General features: G+C 38.6%; 1 protein-coding gene and 1 pseudogene across 9 annotated transcripts in view; one reads left to right on the forward strand and one right to left on the reverse strand.

Moving 5' to 3' along the window:
- Positions 1-17544, reverse strand: part of PUM1 (pumilio RNA binding family member 1) — a 113327-nt gene that overhangs the window by 52957 nt on the left and 42826 nt on the right. For 8 of the 9 annotated variants that reach the window (XM_090268978.1, XM_090268975.1, XM_090268970.1 and 5 more), the window contains 2 exons: positions 7504-7670; positions 5249-5519 (listed from right to left, as the gene is read on the reverse strand). The exons of the other annotated variant lie outside the window; for it this stretch is intronic. In XM_090268978.1, coding sequence (XP_090125104.1) covers positions 5249-5519; positions 7504-7670 — 438 coding nt within the window. The remainder of the gene's footprint in view (positions 1-5248; positions 5520-7503; positions 7671-17544) is intronic. 9 annotated transcript variants of the gene reach the window in all.
- Positions 8962-9493, forward strand: LOC150014506 (large ribosomal subunit protein eL18 pseudogene; annotated as a pseudogene).

Genomic DNA, 17544 nt, shown 5'->3' on the forward strand with positions numbered 1-17544 from the left:
TGTGTGTCACACTAGATATCTGTGGCTCAATGTTCACAATCATTAATATTGTCTGGTACTCAGGCCTGGCTCTCAAGGCCTCTGTGACCTAACTCTGTAACCAGATACCTAGCTCCTTTTCCCCTTCTACATGTATTGGGTTGGCCAAAAATTCTGTTTAGTTTTTTCCATAAAATAAGACACAGCGTTCATTTTCACACGTAACTGTATTGATTTGGATATTTTGTCAGCTATTTCCTGCTATTGGCCTCTAGTGGGTAGAGGCCAGGGGTGCTGCTAAACATCTTCCAAACATCTTCCAATGCATATGACAGCCCCACAGCAAAGAATTATTTGGCCAAGGGATTTGCAAGCGGTACATTAGGCGGTTCTTCGCTTCGCGCTTTCAGAGCTGAAGGCTTTGGGGTCCCTTTCGTTCCTACAACCATATTACGTCAGATGGAAGCTGCGGAGGAAGGGCTGTGGCTCCCTGCAGTAGAAAAGTACTGGGCTCCATCTTCAGCTAGTCACAGCAGTTGTGTGACCCTGAACAAGTCACTTAACCTCTTGGTCTCAGGTCTTACTAGTAATGTCTTCTGCATCCTCAAATGCTGAATGGTTTTTTCACCTTCTTGCTCTAAGAAATCTGGCTCTCCCTTACGCATACAGTTACTCCTGTAGCCCTCTTAATTAATGACTTTTCTCTCCCACGCTCCATATACAACAGAGCTTGAAAACGGCGTGGGTATCTTATTTTCTCATTGCCATCTTGTTGTCTCTGTAAAACCACTAGCTCCTCTGAAATTTATGCCATCATCCACCACAATTCTTCCTTGTGGAGGTCATGTGTACGATCCCCGGGTTGCTAGACTTCCATCTAAGAAGATTTAGCACTTAATTCTTCCTCTCCAACCATTACTACTGGGATAATTTTTGGTGATTTCAGTATCCATGTAAGGTGCCCTGACTGGCGTGGCTCAGTTGGTTGATCGTCATCCTGCAAAGCAAAAAGGTCGCTGTTTTGGGGGTGGGAGGGACAGGGGAGAGCAAGGGCGTGGAGGGTCGGGGGAATGGGACAACTGTAATAGAACAACAATTTAAAAAATCGCTGTTTCCATTCTGGTCAGGGCAGGTGCAGCCCAGGTCTCCAGTAGGGGTCTGCGCAGGAGGCAATCCAGAGATATTTCCCTCTCGTTCTCCCTCCCTTCCCCTCTCTCTAAAAATAAATGAATGAATGAATGAATGAATGAATGAATAAAAAGAATTATTTGGCCAAAATGTCAATAGTACCAAGAAACTTCACAAACCACTTTTGACACGTTCAATCGGTCACAGCATCTTCTAGATACACTGCACAAGTCTTCTTTTGCGTTTCAGGTGCATTTTACCTTTCTTGAAATACTAAAGCATAAATACAATGATAAAGACAACTAAGCACTTACTAGAGCCACCATACGGAAAAAACTAAACAAACCTTTTGGCCAACCAATACTTTCTCCTCTTGTCAGCCTATAACCACACCATGGTCACTTCCATCTCCACACCTCTGCTCTCTTAACTGCAGTAATATGCACTTCACCTGTCTTTCAAGCTAGATCTAGGCACCCTAGGTCATCATCAAGCCCTCCCCCCAGTCTATCAGCATCCCTGATCAACCAATTTAGCACTCAGTTCCTCGGCTGTCCCACAACTGTTTCATGTACAAGAGCCTTACGATGAACACTAGCCCTGTTCACTATGGGCAGAACCTAAGGAAGGACACAACAGTCAACAGTTAACTGATTAATGTGGATAAAAGAATGTCTAAAACTGCTAGTAAACTAACACTCAGCACAAAAAAAAATAAACCATAATAATTAAGCCGTTCCTTCTTTAAAATGTCCTATAATTGCCTATAAAGCAGCACCACCAAAGTCGGTAAGACACAAAACATCTATGCAATCTCACTTTTTTTTTCAGTCAACTACCACGTAGGTTGACAGCTCTAAATTATCTACTGAATATGTATGTACCTGTTAATTTCTAATTTGAAGGCTTTAGTTTTACCATTTTCTCCACCTGAATTTTTATTCTTTTCCTGATATAAATACGTCTTGCAAGGCACAGCTCAAGATTTATCTCTTCCTTAAGTCCCCAGAGAACAGAGTTTGTTCTCCTATGTTTAAGGTTCCTAGGACATTGGCATGAATAACCTTATTACTTGTCATCGAGTACTGCCTTGTACTATTTAAATAACCAAATGAGTCAAAGTAACTAAACTGAGAGCCATGGCATAAGAGAAGCCCATTTCATTCATGAAAGATATACTTGGTTAGAGGTGAGAACAAAAAATGTGAATAGAAGTTTATAATCTGCAGTCCAAAGATCTGGAATTTCCCCTAAAGTTATCCACAAATTTTGGTATCAAAAGAATTATGTTCATTTATCTGATGAACCAACCATGGCTTTTGATGACAGCAATTGAGGGATGTCCAGGAGGTAAATTTCCTGGATATTATACAGGTCTAGTTATCTGTTTATGAGGCACAAGCTAGTGGGCTAGATCTAAAGGACTCACATATTAGTACATATGCTAGGCCTCAAAAAGTGGCCTCCAGACCTCTTAGAAAGCTAGTTTCAAATTTTAGTTTTGGGAAGCATATTAACCATGAGAGGGTGTTCTGAGATATTATAAGAGAAAAAGTTCCCTGAAAATTCGGTCCACTAAAGCAAAACAGAGGATACAGAGAGGACAAGGCCCAGGCCTTACCCGAAAGGAGCTCACAATCTAGCAAAGGCTATTAGACAAGTAATCATAACACAAGGCAGAACATGGTGACTTTTTTTTTAAAACAAAATACAAAGCACTACAGAGTTCAAAACAGACGTGACAACTTTTTGATTTGGAGACCAAGAAATGTAACAGCACTGAACCCTGAAAAATGAGAATGATTTAAATTAGTAGAAATGAAAACGGGAATAAAATGCAATGAAAAGCAAAAGGGTAAGGAAGACTGGAGGGATAAAATGTAAGAACAAACACCAATTTCCAACAGAATAACGATCCTTCCTTTTCAACAACTACTAGCTTTTTATGTAGCAGCCTTTGGGAGGTTAAAAGGTCTTGAAGGTACTTAGGAGTTTTGAGCCAATGGTTCCCACGCATGCTATTAGGGTGCCCAGTACAGAATGTGTAAAACAATCTACTTGGAAAAGCAAGAATCACGGGCCCAGGGGTAAACCACGCTCACATCACATGCTGGTGGGGTCTCTATGTACCAATGCCCCCATGTTGCAGCAATCAAGACATGTGTGGGGCACCAGAACCCAACAACAGTTTAACTTTCAAAATAATGATGTTCACTTTCAAAAACTGCTGAAATGGGATTCTTGGTGAAGGCACGTGGGTTTTATAAGTTGGAGTAGGTGTTGTGTTTGATGTGATCATGCGAAACTGCTTGTGTCTGTGCAAACGCACATTTCTGTTGTTCAAGTTCTAATAATTATCCAGCCTCCCAAAAAACTGTTAAAATTTTGAAACCAGAGATCAATAAATCAAAAGAGAATCCCAAGTCTGAGTATGAAGTAAAGAACAACTAAATGAAAAAGAATCAGATTTTCATTAATAAGAGGTTGGAGACAAATATTTCTTAAATAACAAGCAAAAAGGTTCCATTCGGAACGGAAGCTAAGAACCAAAAGTGGCCACAGTTCTAAAGGTTGCTAAAGAAATTCAGACCAAAAAACAGGGTAAAAAATTCATATGAAACTTTTTCTGGCAAAGAAAATGTTTTATTATTTTTTCATTTTTACTGTTGACATTATTGCAGATATACAGATAAAACTCCTTCATACTAACTAGGTTAAAGGAACTGAATAGGAATAGCCTATACTCATGAACTTCGATTTAGATAAAGAAAGTGCCAAATTAATTTTCTAAGCTGGACAAATTGAATTCTACACAAAAATATCATGTACCTATATTGGCTAGTGTGGTACAAAATACTCTTAAGTCTAATACGTCTTCAGCACCTGAAATAATTTCTAGCTTCATGCAAAACTGTTGTTTTGAGGATTCATTATGAAAAGGGGCAAAACCATGAAAGACTATTTCTTATAAAAATGATAAAAAACACAGGAAGTCTATTCTTATAAAGAAGAGGGCATTATCTATAGGGAACTACAGGAAAAATAATATATACGTTCGGTTTACTCTTACTAAAAAAGTTTGAAATTAAACCTAACATATCCACCTAATATGAGCACAGAGCATATGCACATCAGAAAAATTGCTTTGAAGGGATCTCATTCTGCAGACTTCATATGGCTAACCTATTTTCAGTCTGTCAATCAAAAGCCACTTAAAATCAGCTATTTATGACAACTAAAGGAACAGTACGGCACAAATGACCTCCAAAGACCATAAGCCAATTTCCTCATTGATAAAGCATTTGTAAACTTCAAAATAAGACGTTAAACTTTCAAACCTGAAAGTTTATATTTATGTTCCAATCCAAAATTAAGGCATATCAGAAATTCAAGGCCCACTAAATGGCTTCCAGCCACAAAGGAGAACTTGTCATATCTAACAAGACTGAGAAGCTACCAGCCCCCTTTTAATAATTCAGATACATAATTTTCATTTAAAAAAATAAAAAAGAAGAATCAGTAAACCCTAGAGTCAGTCATACCATGCCTTCAAAACCAGAAGGCACACATGCAATATTTTCCAGGGATTTATGAATAAAAGAGCCAAGTAATTTCACTGTAGAGTTTCTCTTGATTTGTGTATATTTTCCCCATTATGAAACTCTAATTCTTCTGAAACATACTACCTTTCAAAGTGCAGTGACTCAGTTAAGACATTACTAGTAAGATGACCTAGCACTAGACTCCTGACAATGGTAGATACGAGTTTTTACTATTTTTAAAACAAATCAATGGCATCACAATCACATGACTCTTCAGACAGAATAAGTTAGCATCCAAGAGGATGTGTCACAAGAGGGAGCATCACCTCACCCACTCTCCAGGCCCTGGGGCGAGGTAGGAGCCAAAGCAAGTACTTGTAGAGGAGGGTGGTCTCTTGCCAACAACCTCAGCATGGGAATCAGTTTCTCGAGGTGAAGATACAGAGGCTTTGTAAACCAACGTCACTGCTGGGCTAAGAAAGGATGGCCATCAATAGCCTAAAATAAGCCACCCTCCTCCCACTCCCCCCTCCTTAGTTACTTAAATCATGTGCTGGCTAGAGGAAGAGTAGAGAGAGTGACAGAGACACACACAGTACCTGTTGTTGAGAATTGTAGTCAAAAAGTCCCACAGTTGCTGCTGCTGAGTCCACAGGTACCTGCGTGCCTGAATAATCAAACTGAAGAGGCTCCATGCCCACATGTTCCATGGGGTCCAAGGGGACACTCTGGGACTCCATGTTGGAGAAATCCTCCACAGGCTTGGCACCATTGGTGCTGGTCAGCTGGGCTAAGCCCTCAGAACCATTCTGGTTTGAACCCAGAAGATCCACTTCATTAGCAGAGTTCTGGCAATTACCAGGGGTACGGCTAAACAGAGAAAGTAAAGGGCATTAAACCTTATTTTGAGTGGGGAGGGACACTACAGCAAGCCAAGTTTAAGGGCAATGTCCATGACATAGGTTATTTTCAGTAATACTTAAAACTATTTCTGCAAAACAACCAAGACCATTTATGCTGTTTCCATGTTATATCCTATGACTCTTTTGTTGCTTGCCTTTCCACCACAACCCACCCCTTAAATTTACATTTACTGTTATTAATTTACAATCCCTTTAACCAAGAGACTCAGATTTGAGGAACACTGAACTACAAAAAAGCACTACCTATGGCATCCATGAAAATAGAGACCCCAAAAAGCAAATATAAAATATGCCCCCATAATCAACATCTTGTTAAACATAGAAACAATGGAAAAGTAGTTTCTAAGGGGGAAGTTCCACATCTGAGAATAATTCTATTTTAAAAATAATTTTTATATAGGTAAAAAAAAAAAAAAGTCTTCTGTGTTATCTGGATATATTGGTCAATGCTAAAACTGTCTCCTCTTCTTCCCTTCGAAGAAACCAGAAGAAGTAGACCATTACAAAATAGTAAAAATAAATTCATTACCTAGGATATGTCCCTGCTAAGGAGATAACTCTAATAAAAATAATGAGGGTATAATTTATGATCCAAACCAGAACACTCCTAAGAGCAAAAAGGGGCACTATTAATACATATCCTGGGACACAGGTATAAATAAGTACTGTCCTGGGCAACCTAGGACACATAATCACCCTACACAAAAGGACTGTAGGATTCTATGAGTCTAAATCAAACTAATATAGAATTGTATTACAATCCAGTCAGAGGAGTGTAACCCGTGGCTATGTTCTATACATTTCATCTCCAAAAGAAATCCTGCAGCTGATACAGATTAAAGCTCATGTTGTGTTCCTTTATACACACAAGCCCTACCACCACCACCTGTCCCGAAGTCAAATGCCACAAAACACTGCTACAGGCTGCTTAAGATATAGGATGGAGAGGCTACCCAAACTCATCTGAAAGACTTTACGTAACTCTTTATAACTGCCTCAAATTTCTTCAAAAGACTGTAATCCTTTGCACTGACAAAATACAAAGACTAGATTAGAAATATTAACAATGAACATTGTTCTACAAACAATGATCCAAAATATATTATAATTTTGACACTGGTAGATATTAGGGTAAGATACATATGTGTGGTCAAACATACACTTCTTAGCTTTAGATTAACTTAAAACTATTCAAAATTAAATTCTCTATCTGTATATCACTGACCAAGAATTTTCACTTTTTAAATGATATATCATCACTAAAGGTTATCTACTTAAATGAAAACTACTTGCCAAACATGGAAGACAAATATATGATGCTATTTTAATACAGGATATATTAAATTATAGGTTAAAACCTGCAAATAAATAATGAGCAGAGATGGAATGAGGTGCATCCATGGAAAGGGTTATGTTTAAGAAAAATCATTTAAGCTGCATTTCTGGTTCTTCAAAATGAGGAAAATGATACCTGACCCGCCTACCTCAAAAGAAGCTTATGAATCTCAAATAAGTTCTCAACTGTTTTTCCATCTAGTCTAACATGCCAGAGAGACATGACAAACTGCCATTAGTAACCATGGTTTCTCCCAAGATAGTGACTTGCGAGAAACTTGGGAAAAGTCCCAAGGCACCCATTCCAGGTGATTTTGATATTTGAGAACCATGAAATGCTCTTTATGGAATCAATCTGCAAATGAGTCCACAAATACAAAGTCTGTTGTTTTGGCAAAGCACCAGGCACTGCCTGCTCTTAGAAAATCCAACCTTACCAGTTAATGTGTTATCTTTGTGGTATGGCCTATACTAGACCCAATTCTTAAAAAAGGACACATAAGGAAGGAAAAGGAAAACTGAAATAAAAATAAAAATAAATCAAAACAAAAACCCCTAACCCCCATTCAAAAATCAGAAGTGTAAAACATACAAACCTAAAATCTTTGACGTCTGCGTCAATCCCATTCTGCACTGGTAAACCATTGGTCTTGTCCATCACATCACCCTCCTCCTTCAAATCTCCTAGCTTATCTCCATCAAACGTACCCTTGTTCTTCTTTTCATTTTTGTCGTTTTCATCACTGTCTGCATCCCTTGGGCCCTGTTTAAAAAATAGCTTCAGCTTCACTAATCATCAACTAATGATAGTGGGCAACCACTGTGGACACCAGACTATACTAGGTTCTAATTAGAACAGGATAGTGTCTGTGCCTTTTTAAGACATTTCAATCTAATTAACAGACAACACAGCGGCAGGAACACTGCAGAAACTCTTGCCAAATGAGGGAGACAGACATACATTTATGTTACATAGTTTAGGACAATCTAACCATGCCCAACGTCCCACCATCCCAATTTTTTTTTCTTTCTGTGCAAAGCCCTGCCAAAACTTTGTTATCTCTTGGTCCCACTTCTCTACTCTCAAATCTAACTCTATGTAATAGCACAACTCCTAAGAGGCTCCAGATATGGCAGCTAAAAGTATAATTGGGAATATGTTAAGTCTACAAAAAGAAATCTCCTACTTCACCACTGCCTATGTAAACTCCTCCCTTACTTCCAAATATTGAGCTAAGTGTGGTCTGACAACATTCCCATTCAATTACTCTTATTTTGAGACATATGCCCAGCCAATTTGCACTAACACCACCCCCAGTTCCACCCTTTACCTCACAGTCTATGGCATCAATAATTCACCAATAATCCTTAACTTTAATTTTTTAATCCTTCAAAGCATATTAAATCTAGCTATGAAATTCTTTTGCCAGTGTTTATCTGTCTGCCTGTTCCATACTAGATTTTAAGACTAAATGGAAGCACGTTACATTGAATCACTGATGCAACAGAATTTATCTCTGAAGTATTTCAAACTGTGAATAATGAAAGACTGGACATAAAAAAACTGATGTGATGCCAAGTACGCTGGTGTCCTGTTTTCTAAGGAAATTAAATTTGTCTCCTCTTACCAACATCCTACGTTAAGACCTGGACATATAAAGCTAATGTGCCTTGATTTCCAAAAGGAAAAGAAGATTTGGTATAGGGACGACATGGTACAGAAAGCTTGGCACAATCTTACCAAAGAACAACTATTGTTTTTGTAAAAGTAGACAGAGGTAACCTCACTTGTCCCGCACCTCTGACTTCTGGTTTAAGGAAGAAGCAAATACCTCTAGATCAAATTCAAGCTCCTGGTAAAAGGCGAAATCAGATCAGAAGATGAGAGCTGCTGCACAGCATTTCCAGTTACCACAACCAAGTCTCCTTGGGGAGAAATCGATAATGGAGGCTGAAGCAGTGGATACTCAGTTGTGAAAGGGTAGGCCTACAAATGCAAAACTTAAAAAATGCTCTCAGAGTAGTTCTTAAAGATCTCTGGTCAAGGTGCCATCATGGGAGTTGACATCAGCCACAACAAAGACCAAAATGTTGGGTGCAAGGAGCCCAAGAGCCAGGACATCTACCTAAGGCTGTTGGTCAAACTGTACAGGTTTCTGGCCAGACGAACCACCACCACCTTATACCAAGTGGTGCTGAAGAGGTTGTTCAGAAGTCGCACCAACCAGCCGCCTGTCCCTTTCCCGATGGTCTGGAAGATGAAGCTTCCTGGCCAAGACGGCAAAACTGCTGTGGTTGTAGGGACTATTACCAATGATGTGTATATTCAGGAGGTGCCCAAACTGAAGGTGTGTGGATTTCATGTGAGCAGTCGCACCCAGAGCGGCATCCTCAAGGCCAGGGCAAGATCCTCACCTTCGACCAGCTGGCCCCGGATTCCCCAAGGGCTGTGGCACTGTCTTGCTTTCTGGTCCTCACAAGGGTCAAGAGGTGTACAAGCATTTCGGCAAGGCTCCCGGGACCCCTCACAGCCACACCAAACCCTATGTGTATGATCCAAGGGCCAGATGCGGGTACAAAAACTAACCCCAGATCCTACCTTGTTATTAAAAAGATTCTGGATGCTGAGGGAGAAAAAAAAAAGATCTCTGGCCAGAAAAGCGGACTCGTGTACCTTGAGATGCTTACCCTTTTCAACTACCAGTTCAGAGCCCACTGTACTTTTAAAATCATTCTCTGTTCAAATGCAACACAGAAAAAGAATGATGCCTTGGCTAAAATGAACAAAGGAATATATATAAAAGATGGAACTTAGAAAGGATATAAACTTAGTTTCATATGGCATCAAGATGATAAATTACAGATATGGCAGCCATTGAGATATGACTTTCACAGCAGAATTTACAAAGTAAAAGATTACTGGTGGTTCAAAAGGAGTAGGTGACAGCTAATTAAGCACCACACCAAGATCCCAAAGCAGAGGTGAGAATACGACAGGTTTCTGAAGACAGAAAGTTATTTCAAAATGTCCAGAGACAATAGCTCCCACCTACTGCAAAGGTAAAACTGACAGAAGCTGATTCATTTTAATATCCCCAGCACTAAATACAGTGCCTGGGAGAAGTTCAAAAACTATGACAAAGAAAACTGTACAACCAAAAAAAATTCCTACAAAATTTAACACTAAAAGAAGAAGGAGCCTCCCACTGTCTTTAGATAAGAATCCCAGAGGTGGAGATATGATCTAGATAACAAATAACTACATGAATTAGACATGATCCATGTCAGTAATAGAGTATTAGAAGCATCACCCAACTAACACGCCTAAGTCACCTTCCACAAATCTACAAATCAAGTCACTGGCTTAGGAGGAGACGCTCAGCTCCAATTTCTCACAAGGAGTTCACAAGGTTTGTGGATGAAAATGGGAAGACAATGGGATAAAGAAGTAGTAGGAAGTTTTACCAACAAGCAAGAAATCTGGTGACAGGGAGACTCGCTCACCATATCAATGCTGTGTTATCTTTCCTCAGTGACTCATAACAAGGGCTTACTGAGAAGCTTCTCAGCCAGTCTGGAAGCAGATTGCTGCAGCCTGGAAACTTGGCCACTGATACTTACATTCTCAATTATATAGCTAAAGGCTAGGTTTTCAAAGGTAGCACTGGGGGTGGGCTGTGTTTCACCTATACAGTCCATTCAAATAAAATATTACCTGGTTTTCTACTCTGAGTAGGTTATTGATGCCTCAGCAGAACAGTTGTTTCCTTCTATTTGAAGGTGGGGGTCCCAAGGGAGTCTTCTATTTCTTGATGTAGATGTATGGGTGTATTCATTTTGTAAAAATTCATGAAGATGAACACTTATGAGTTACACACTTTTCTATACACAGGTCATAGTTCAATATAAGTTTGCTTAAAAGAAAAAAGTTCAGTATATCAACAACAGCCCTAAATTTAAAAAAATAGTTGATATAAAGTCTGATTTCTGAATGGTAACAAGAGTCAAAAGTCTATTATTAAGAGAATACAGGATTCAGGATCATAAAAATGGTCTCAGAAATGTGAAGGCCCTAGAGAGAGAACAGGAGGTATAAATGGGCTGGTACATTTTATGGGATTAAAAAATTATTTTTTAATATTTAAAATAAGGTATCCATAACTACATGGTATTTAAGAAAGTACTAACTCAGATTGCACAGAATCTACATTCTATTTCAATTACCAACACTTACTGATCATAGGACTTTAACCAGGTTATTAAATCTGAGCCTTAGTTTTCCTCATCTCTAAAACAGTAATTTTGCTTAAAATACAGTAGTTACACACACCCGGAAAATAATATACTTGCAAAAATTTTGTAACGAATAATGCATTTTATACAAAAGTAATACGTTAGTAAAAGCTACACACTTGGAGGGTATTGCTTACGTAACATTATCTGTAATATCAAGATTAAAATCTTAAATGCCCCAATTAAGTGGTTTAACTTTAATATAAGTGAATATAGTCAATCTGACCCTACCAGGGCAATGGTTCTATGATTAGTTTAGACTTTTTTAATTTACAAGTGTCTGGCTCACTCCCAGAGATGATTCTTCTTCTTTTTCTTCTTCTTTTTTCTTTTTTTTAAAACCTTGGGGAAGTCTCATCTGTAATGTGGAAGGACAGAGCTGAAAGCACTGGCAGTGACCCGGGGTGGGGGAGGATGCTGGTGAGTGTAAGAAGGAAAGGATCGCTGATGATGAGTAAAAGGGTTTGAATTCCAGTGGAAGGCAGGGCATGGGAAGGAAGACTTTGGGGGTGGGCAAGTGTGGATCTGTATCATGATTGGATTGGTGATTTTATGGGGTTGGGGTTCCCTTTGTAAACATGTGTCACACTGTGCAGTTAAGATTTGTTTACTTTAGATGGATTACATTTTGATAAAACTTTATTAAGTTAAAGAAGAAATCTGCTTAGTTGGATCCAAAAGCAAAATCCCGAAGATATAAATGTGAAAAAATCATTCCAGAGCTTCTGACTTAACTGGTCTGTACTAGCTCCCACAAATGTTATAGAGTTCTCCAGTAACTCCAATAAGCAGTCACAACTGAAAACCACTGTAATTAAGTCCAACATAAACATCATAAAAGCAGAGTTTACGTTTTGCTTTTTTGTCATACATTACCTAGTACATAATAGTACTGGCAAAGTCTATTAGCTAAATGAAAGAAAACAAAGAAGGATTATGAAAGAAAAGATAAGAAAGGATTAATAGCATCTTTTTATTGTGAATTTCAATGTTAACCCAAACCTGTAGTACTCAAATATAGGCTTCAGTGAGTGCTCAAAATGAAGTGGCCAAGCCCAATCAAAATCTCAAGAGTGAGACCAAGAAGGGCTCTGTGAGACCCCTAGATCTACAGAGGCAGAGGAATATGTTCCATTGCTAGATATTAAAGAACTGAAAGAAGAGCAGACAGACAGAAGAACCACATATTGTAGAGGTCATAGTGCATCCATTTATGACTCAGCTTCCTCAAAAGCCTCATATAACAGGAGGAATATTTCAGGGAATATCTATTAGTTCTCAGTGAAGTCAAAGAAATGAGAATTTAATTTCTTCTCTTATTGCAAGTGATCTTATCACAAGGCTTCATATGGCAGAAGTTACATTTAATAAAATTAGTAATTTCCCTCTCCTCTTTTTAAAAAGGAGTATTTAACATATCTGCTGTCTGACACACAGAATCCAGAAACCAAACATTAACTAAAAAAAGTGGTTTATCCTGCATATATTGTCTTTTTTTTACAAAATGCCAAAAACTGAAATGTCAATTTCCTTTATAAAGTTCAGCAGTTTATCATTCTACCAGTAATTTTAAAAATGTTTTAAATTATTAAAAAATGGCCCTGGCTTGTGTGGCTCAGTGGATTGAGCGCGAGCCTGCAGACCAAAAGACTGCCAGTTCGATTCCCAGTCAGGGCACATGCCTGGATTATGTGCCAGGTCCCCAGTTGGGGGTGTGCAAGAGGTAGCTGCTCAATGTTTCTCTCACACATCAATGTTTCTCTCCCTCTCTCCTTCTCTCCTTTCCCCCTTCTCTAAAAATTAATACATTTTTTTAAATATTTAAAAATGGGTTAAAGTTTGAAATTACTAGCCATGTGAATTACTCTTTCAACCTGACATGTTTGTTACCTATTGTAAGGAACTCAACTAATAAACAAGCCAGTATGGCATAACAGAAAGCAATATGGTTAAGAACTGCAATTAAAACAAAGTTTGAATCCAGGCACCATCACTTCCCTTTCAAGCCTCATTTTTCTCATCTATAAATTCAACAGTTACCTCAAAGGCTTGTTTCAAGGATTAAGTAAAACAGCTCATAAAGAGCAATTTTTTTTTTAAATTCTTGGCAGTGCTCTATCCAATTTTCATTTTTTACCTCTGCCTTCTTTTAAGCACACCCACCCTTACCTCTACTCCTCCAAAGCTTCAAAATTGCTACACATCTCGTTTTCCCCCTCGGGAAGAAACCGTTAGGGCTCTCAGATGTGCGCAGAGAATCAAGCCTCCACCAGCTGCGTTTTGTCAAACCTGAGATACCACCAGTTTATGAGACACAGAATCATTTTTCATGCTGCTAAAAAGGAAACACTGGCAATTAAACTATGACATAGTATCATTTGAAAGATGCACCCCCAACTTCAAAATGAACAAAGTAAGGAGGTGCGCCCTTCAGAAAGAGTGGAACACAAAATATACCAGGCACTTGCATATACAATCACCAAATTCCTGGTGTGCAGAAAGGTAAGAGTGTTCCCGTCTGCTGTGTAACCACCAGATTCAGAAGAAAAAATAAAACATATCTTAAATGTGTAGAATGGTATTAGTTATTACAGAAATCAAAACCAAAAATTGGTTTTCTAAGTTCCTTTTTAATGTTTTATCTTGTCAGTGTCTAAAAGCGTGACGCTGCAAAGTACAGCATGCAAATTTCTTGTCCAGGGAAGCTCAATTCTGAAGGAACTCCACCCAGTAAATAAAAGTTTTTGTATTTTATCCACAGCTTCCTGGTAATTTAAACTTTTAAGGAAATTATCTCTTATAGTAGCATTTAACAGATTTTAATGTATATACAAAATCACCTGAGGGTCTTGTCAAAACGCAAGCTTTGATTCAATAGGTCTGGGGTAGGGTCTGAGATTCTGTATTTCTAGTAAGTTTCCAAGTATGATGATGTTATTGGTCCATGGACTCTGAGGAGCAAGATTTTTATAAGGTTTATAAAGGATTTTCATATATTATTACCTAGCCATATGAATTAGACTTTTGGGGTTTTAATTATCCCCATTTTTGCAGATGAGGAACTTAAGATCCAATTGAAACTTAAACCCAACTTTTATCTGCATTATATTACACAAAATTTTTTAACAAAATAAATTAAAGTAGCACTGATTACTTAAAAGCAGTAAACATCAGAAAAGCAAGTCATCAAGTTTTATGATCCAACTGAATTGCTGTGAGTGTACATGCATCCTCCAGGTCAGAAAGCAGTCAGTCTGCACAGACAAGCAGAAAGGCCCTCCCATGATGTTATTTCTAAAAGTCTTTCTTCCAAGATTAGAGTGGTCTTCACCTTAACTGAAGTCTACAGTGGTCTTTCTCCTTTCCATGGGCACCATAAACCAGAAAGATAGAAATTATGAAAGATAGAAAGTTCTGACTGGCTAGGCTTCAATCTATTTGAAGATCAACTGGTATTCAAAAAATAAAACCAATAGCAGGGTCCTTAGGCAATTTTACCCAGTAGCTTCAAAATCCTGTAGTTACATGTGACTTTGTAACCATTCTGAACCATGCTTTGGGGGAGGAGGGGTGGCGGGGGGGGGGGGGCTTATTCTAGGAATAAAAGATACAAAAATAAATTAATTAAATTAAAATAAAATAAAAGATGACCCTGACTTAATTGGTATTCTCAGGTTTCCTATTCTGAAAACTGCTATCCTGAAGTTTTTGTTTCCTATGTGGAATACGACCAAAAATTTACAGTGCGTGTTAAGAACAAAATACGGCTGCTGAATTCTAATTGTTACCCTGAAAGTACTCCAATCACAGAAGCCAAAACTACTAAACTGAATCCATTTCTACAATCAAAATGAACTTTAAAAAGCTAGACAAGGAGTTAAATACCTCCATTCAAGCTGTAACCAGAAAACAACCTTACTGAAAATGGAAAACACTCTATAATGAGTAGATTACTGTGGTTCTAAACCTTCTTTAATTGAAAAGTTAATCAGAGCCTGGATTATCTGTTGTCAGTATCTGAGAATCCCTTAGTACTTGTTTTGAGCTCTACATTCATTATGCCATCAGAATTGATGTTCTCTGCCCTGACTGGTGTGAGTCAGTGGATTGAGTGCTGGCCTGGGAGCTAAAATTTGACGGTTTGATTCCCAGTCAGGGCACATGCCTAGATTGTAGGCCAAGTCCCCAGTTGGGGGCATACAAGAAACAACCGATTTATGTTCTTCTCCCTCCCTTCTTTCCTCTCCCTCTAGGTAAATACATAAAATCTTTAAAATGAAAGAAAAAGAAATGATATTTTCTGCTCTAAGGGGATTAAAATGAGGCTTTTCCATGGCTTACTGGAGGTAATGCTAGTACAGCCACCTAAAAAGTAAAAACATCTGAATGCTCTCACCCAAAAACCACTAATTACACACCCTTTTGTACCACTAGCTATAAGAAGCTTGTTGGCCTCTGAACTAAACACTTGGAAGGACAGACTAGATTTTTTTTTTTAAGCTCACCTTTTCCAAGAAGATGCATGCATATCATGACAACCAAAAAGTGATTCAGGTTTCCATGACCAGAGTTTTGGTCAGATGTCATCCTAACCAACAGGCAGAGCAATGCCAGGTTAGGTGTAAGATCAGCAGAATACAACCACAACGTGTAAAGTAGTTTACTGATCCTCAGGAATCCATCCACCGATATTGAATATGCCAATGTGATAGTTTGATGTCACTGATCAGTCCCTCCCATATCACCCTTTAGATGGTACCCACATCAAAATATGCAATAATATTTCATTACCCACAACCATCTTCCCAAGAAGCTGGAACACAGTTGTGCAGAATTTTCATTTATCTTAATGCAAACCTCAGAAGCTCAGTAAAGTATCTGATTGTTAGTATTCAATCTCCCGACCTCTGTCCTGAGGTCTTAACTTTTGGTGACAATACTGTAAGAGCTAAAAATCACCAGGCTCCCAAGACAACTAAGACACAAATACAAGACATAATGCAAAAGACAGAGCTTTGTCTTAAGATTAATGAAACAGTTGTTCAAAAAGAGAAAAACAGCCCAGCCACGTGGCTCAGTTGGTTGGAGCATTGTCCCAATACGCCAAGGTTGTGGGTTTGATCCCCTGTCAGGGCACACATAGGAATCAACCAGTGAATGCATAAATAAGTGGAATGACAAACTGATGTTTTTCTCTCTCTCACAAATCAGTAAATAAAATAACTAAATTAAAATATATTTAAAAGAGAAAAACAGACAAAAATAATTCAGTCCCAGCGTTTTATCTTTCTCTTTATTCCAATTATTTTTCTGCCTCCTGCAAATTTCACAGTAACCCAGGCACATTCACCCGCACCCCTGGATAATGTACAAGAATTAGAAACTGAGCACACACATAACAGAGAAGTCATGGCAAGAGTCATACAGGTTCCAGTTCACCACACTAAAAACTTTCCTATACACAATACTAACTTTTCTCCTATAGTAAGTTACCGAAAGTTATAGGCAGTAATTAGAAGGCAGCACTTCCTATGAGGAATCTGTGCTCATGAGATAGTATGAGGATGAAAAAAAAAAGAGGTCAGCTGGGGATGTAGTAACACCATTCTTCCCATAGGACACTAGGCAAATGAGCGTTTTTGCCTGATCCCATTCCCCACATCCAAAGGGCAGATTGTGTTTTTCCCAAGCAGCCTCCTGGGAAAGTTGAAATAAAAAAATGTCTTTTCCCATCTGAATCCACAAGCCACTAAACCTGACCTATGCCTTTACAGGGTCAAAAGATCCAAAAACAATCAGGGTTGTTATAAAAGATCCTCTTCTGGCTAAATTCGTCACACTGAATTTCTAGGTATGGAGCTGGGAGAAATCCAAACCAGCCTCTTAAAGAAGTTTATTTCACTTCACTTTCTTCTGGTTTTTCTGTGTGATTAAAAGCTCCAGGCATGTCAAGTGTCAATGTCAGTGGAAGCATTACCTTAGACATGCCTACAATGAAGCTAACTCCATGCGGACCTATTCTCTTCATGACAACAAGTCACTCATCTAATGTCCACTAATATATTAAAGGACTGTACTTGACACTTGAGGAAGCTGCACCAAAAATGAACCACTGTTATTTAAAGAAGTTTCAAGTGGCATGGTGAAAATAGGACCAAGACCCTGACTCCGAGCAATGGACATAAGCCAGGAAAAGTACTGACAATAAATGCTGTAAGATAAAGAAAGCTACGGAGGAAAATATATACGATTTGGGGGGAGGGGGTAGAAAGAGTCTCTTAAATGATTGCCAACAAGTAGCAGTAACCCAAAAAGACTTCGGGAAGGAAGAGCTTTGAAAAGGT

Source organism: Furipterus horrens, unplaced genomic scaffold, assembly GCF_987537825.1.
Source record: "Furipterus horrens unplaced genomic scaffold, mFurHor1.1.pri manual_scaffold_3, whole genome shotgun sequence".
NCBI classification, from domain to species: Eukaryota; Metazoa; Chordata; class Mammalia; order Chiroptera; family Furipteridae; genus Furipterus; species Furipterus horrens.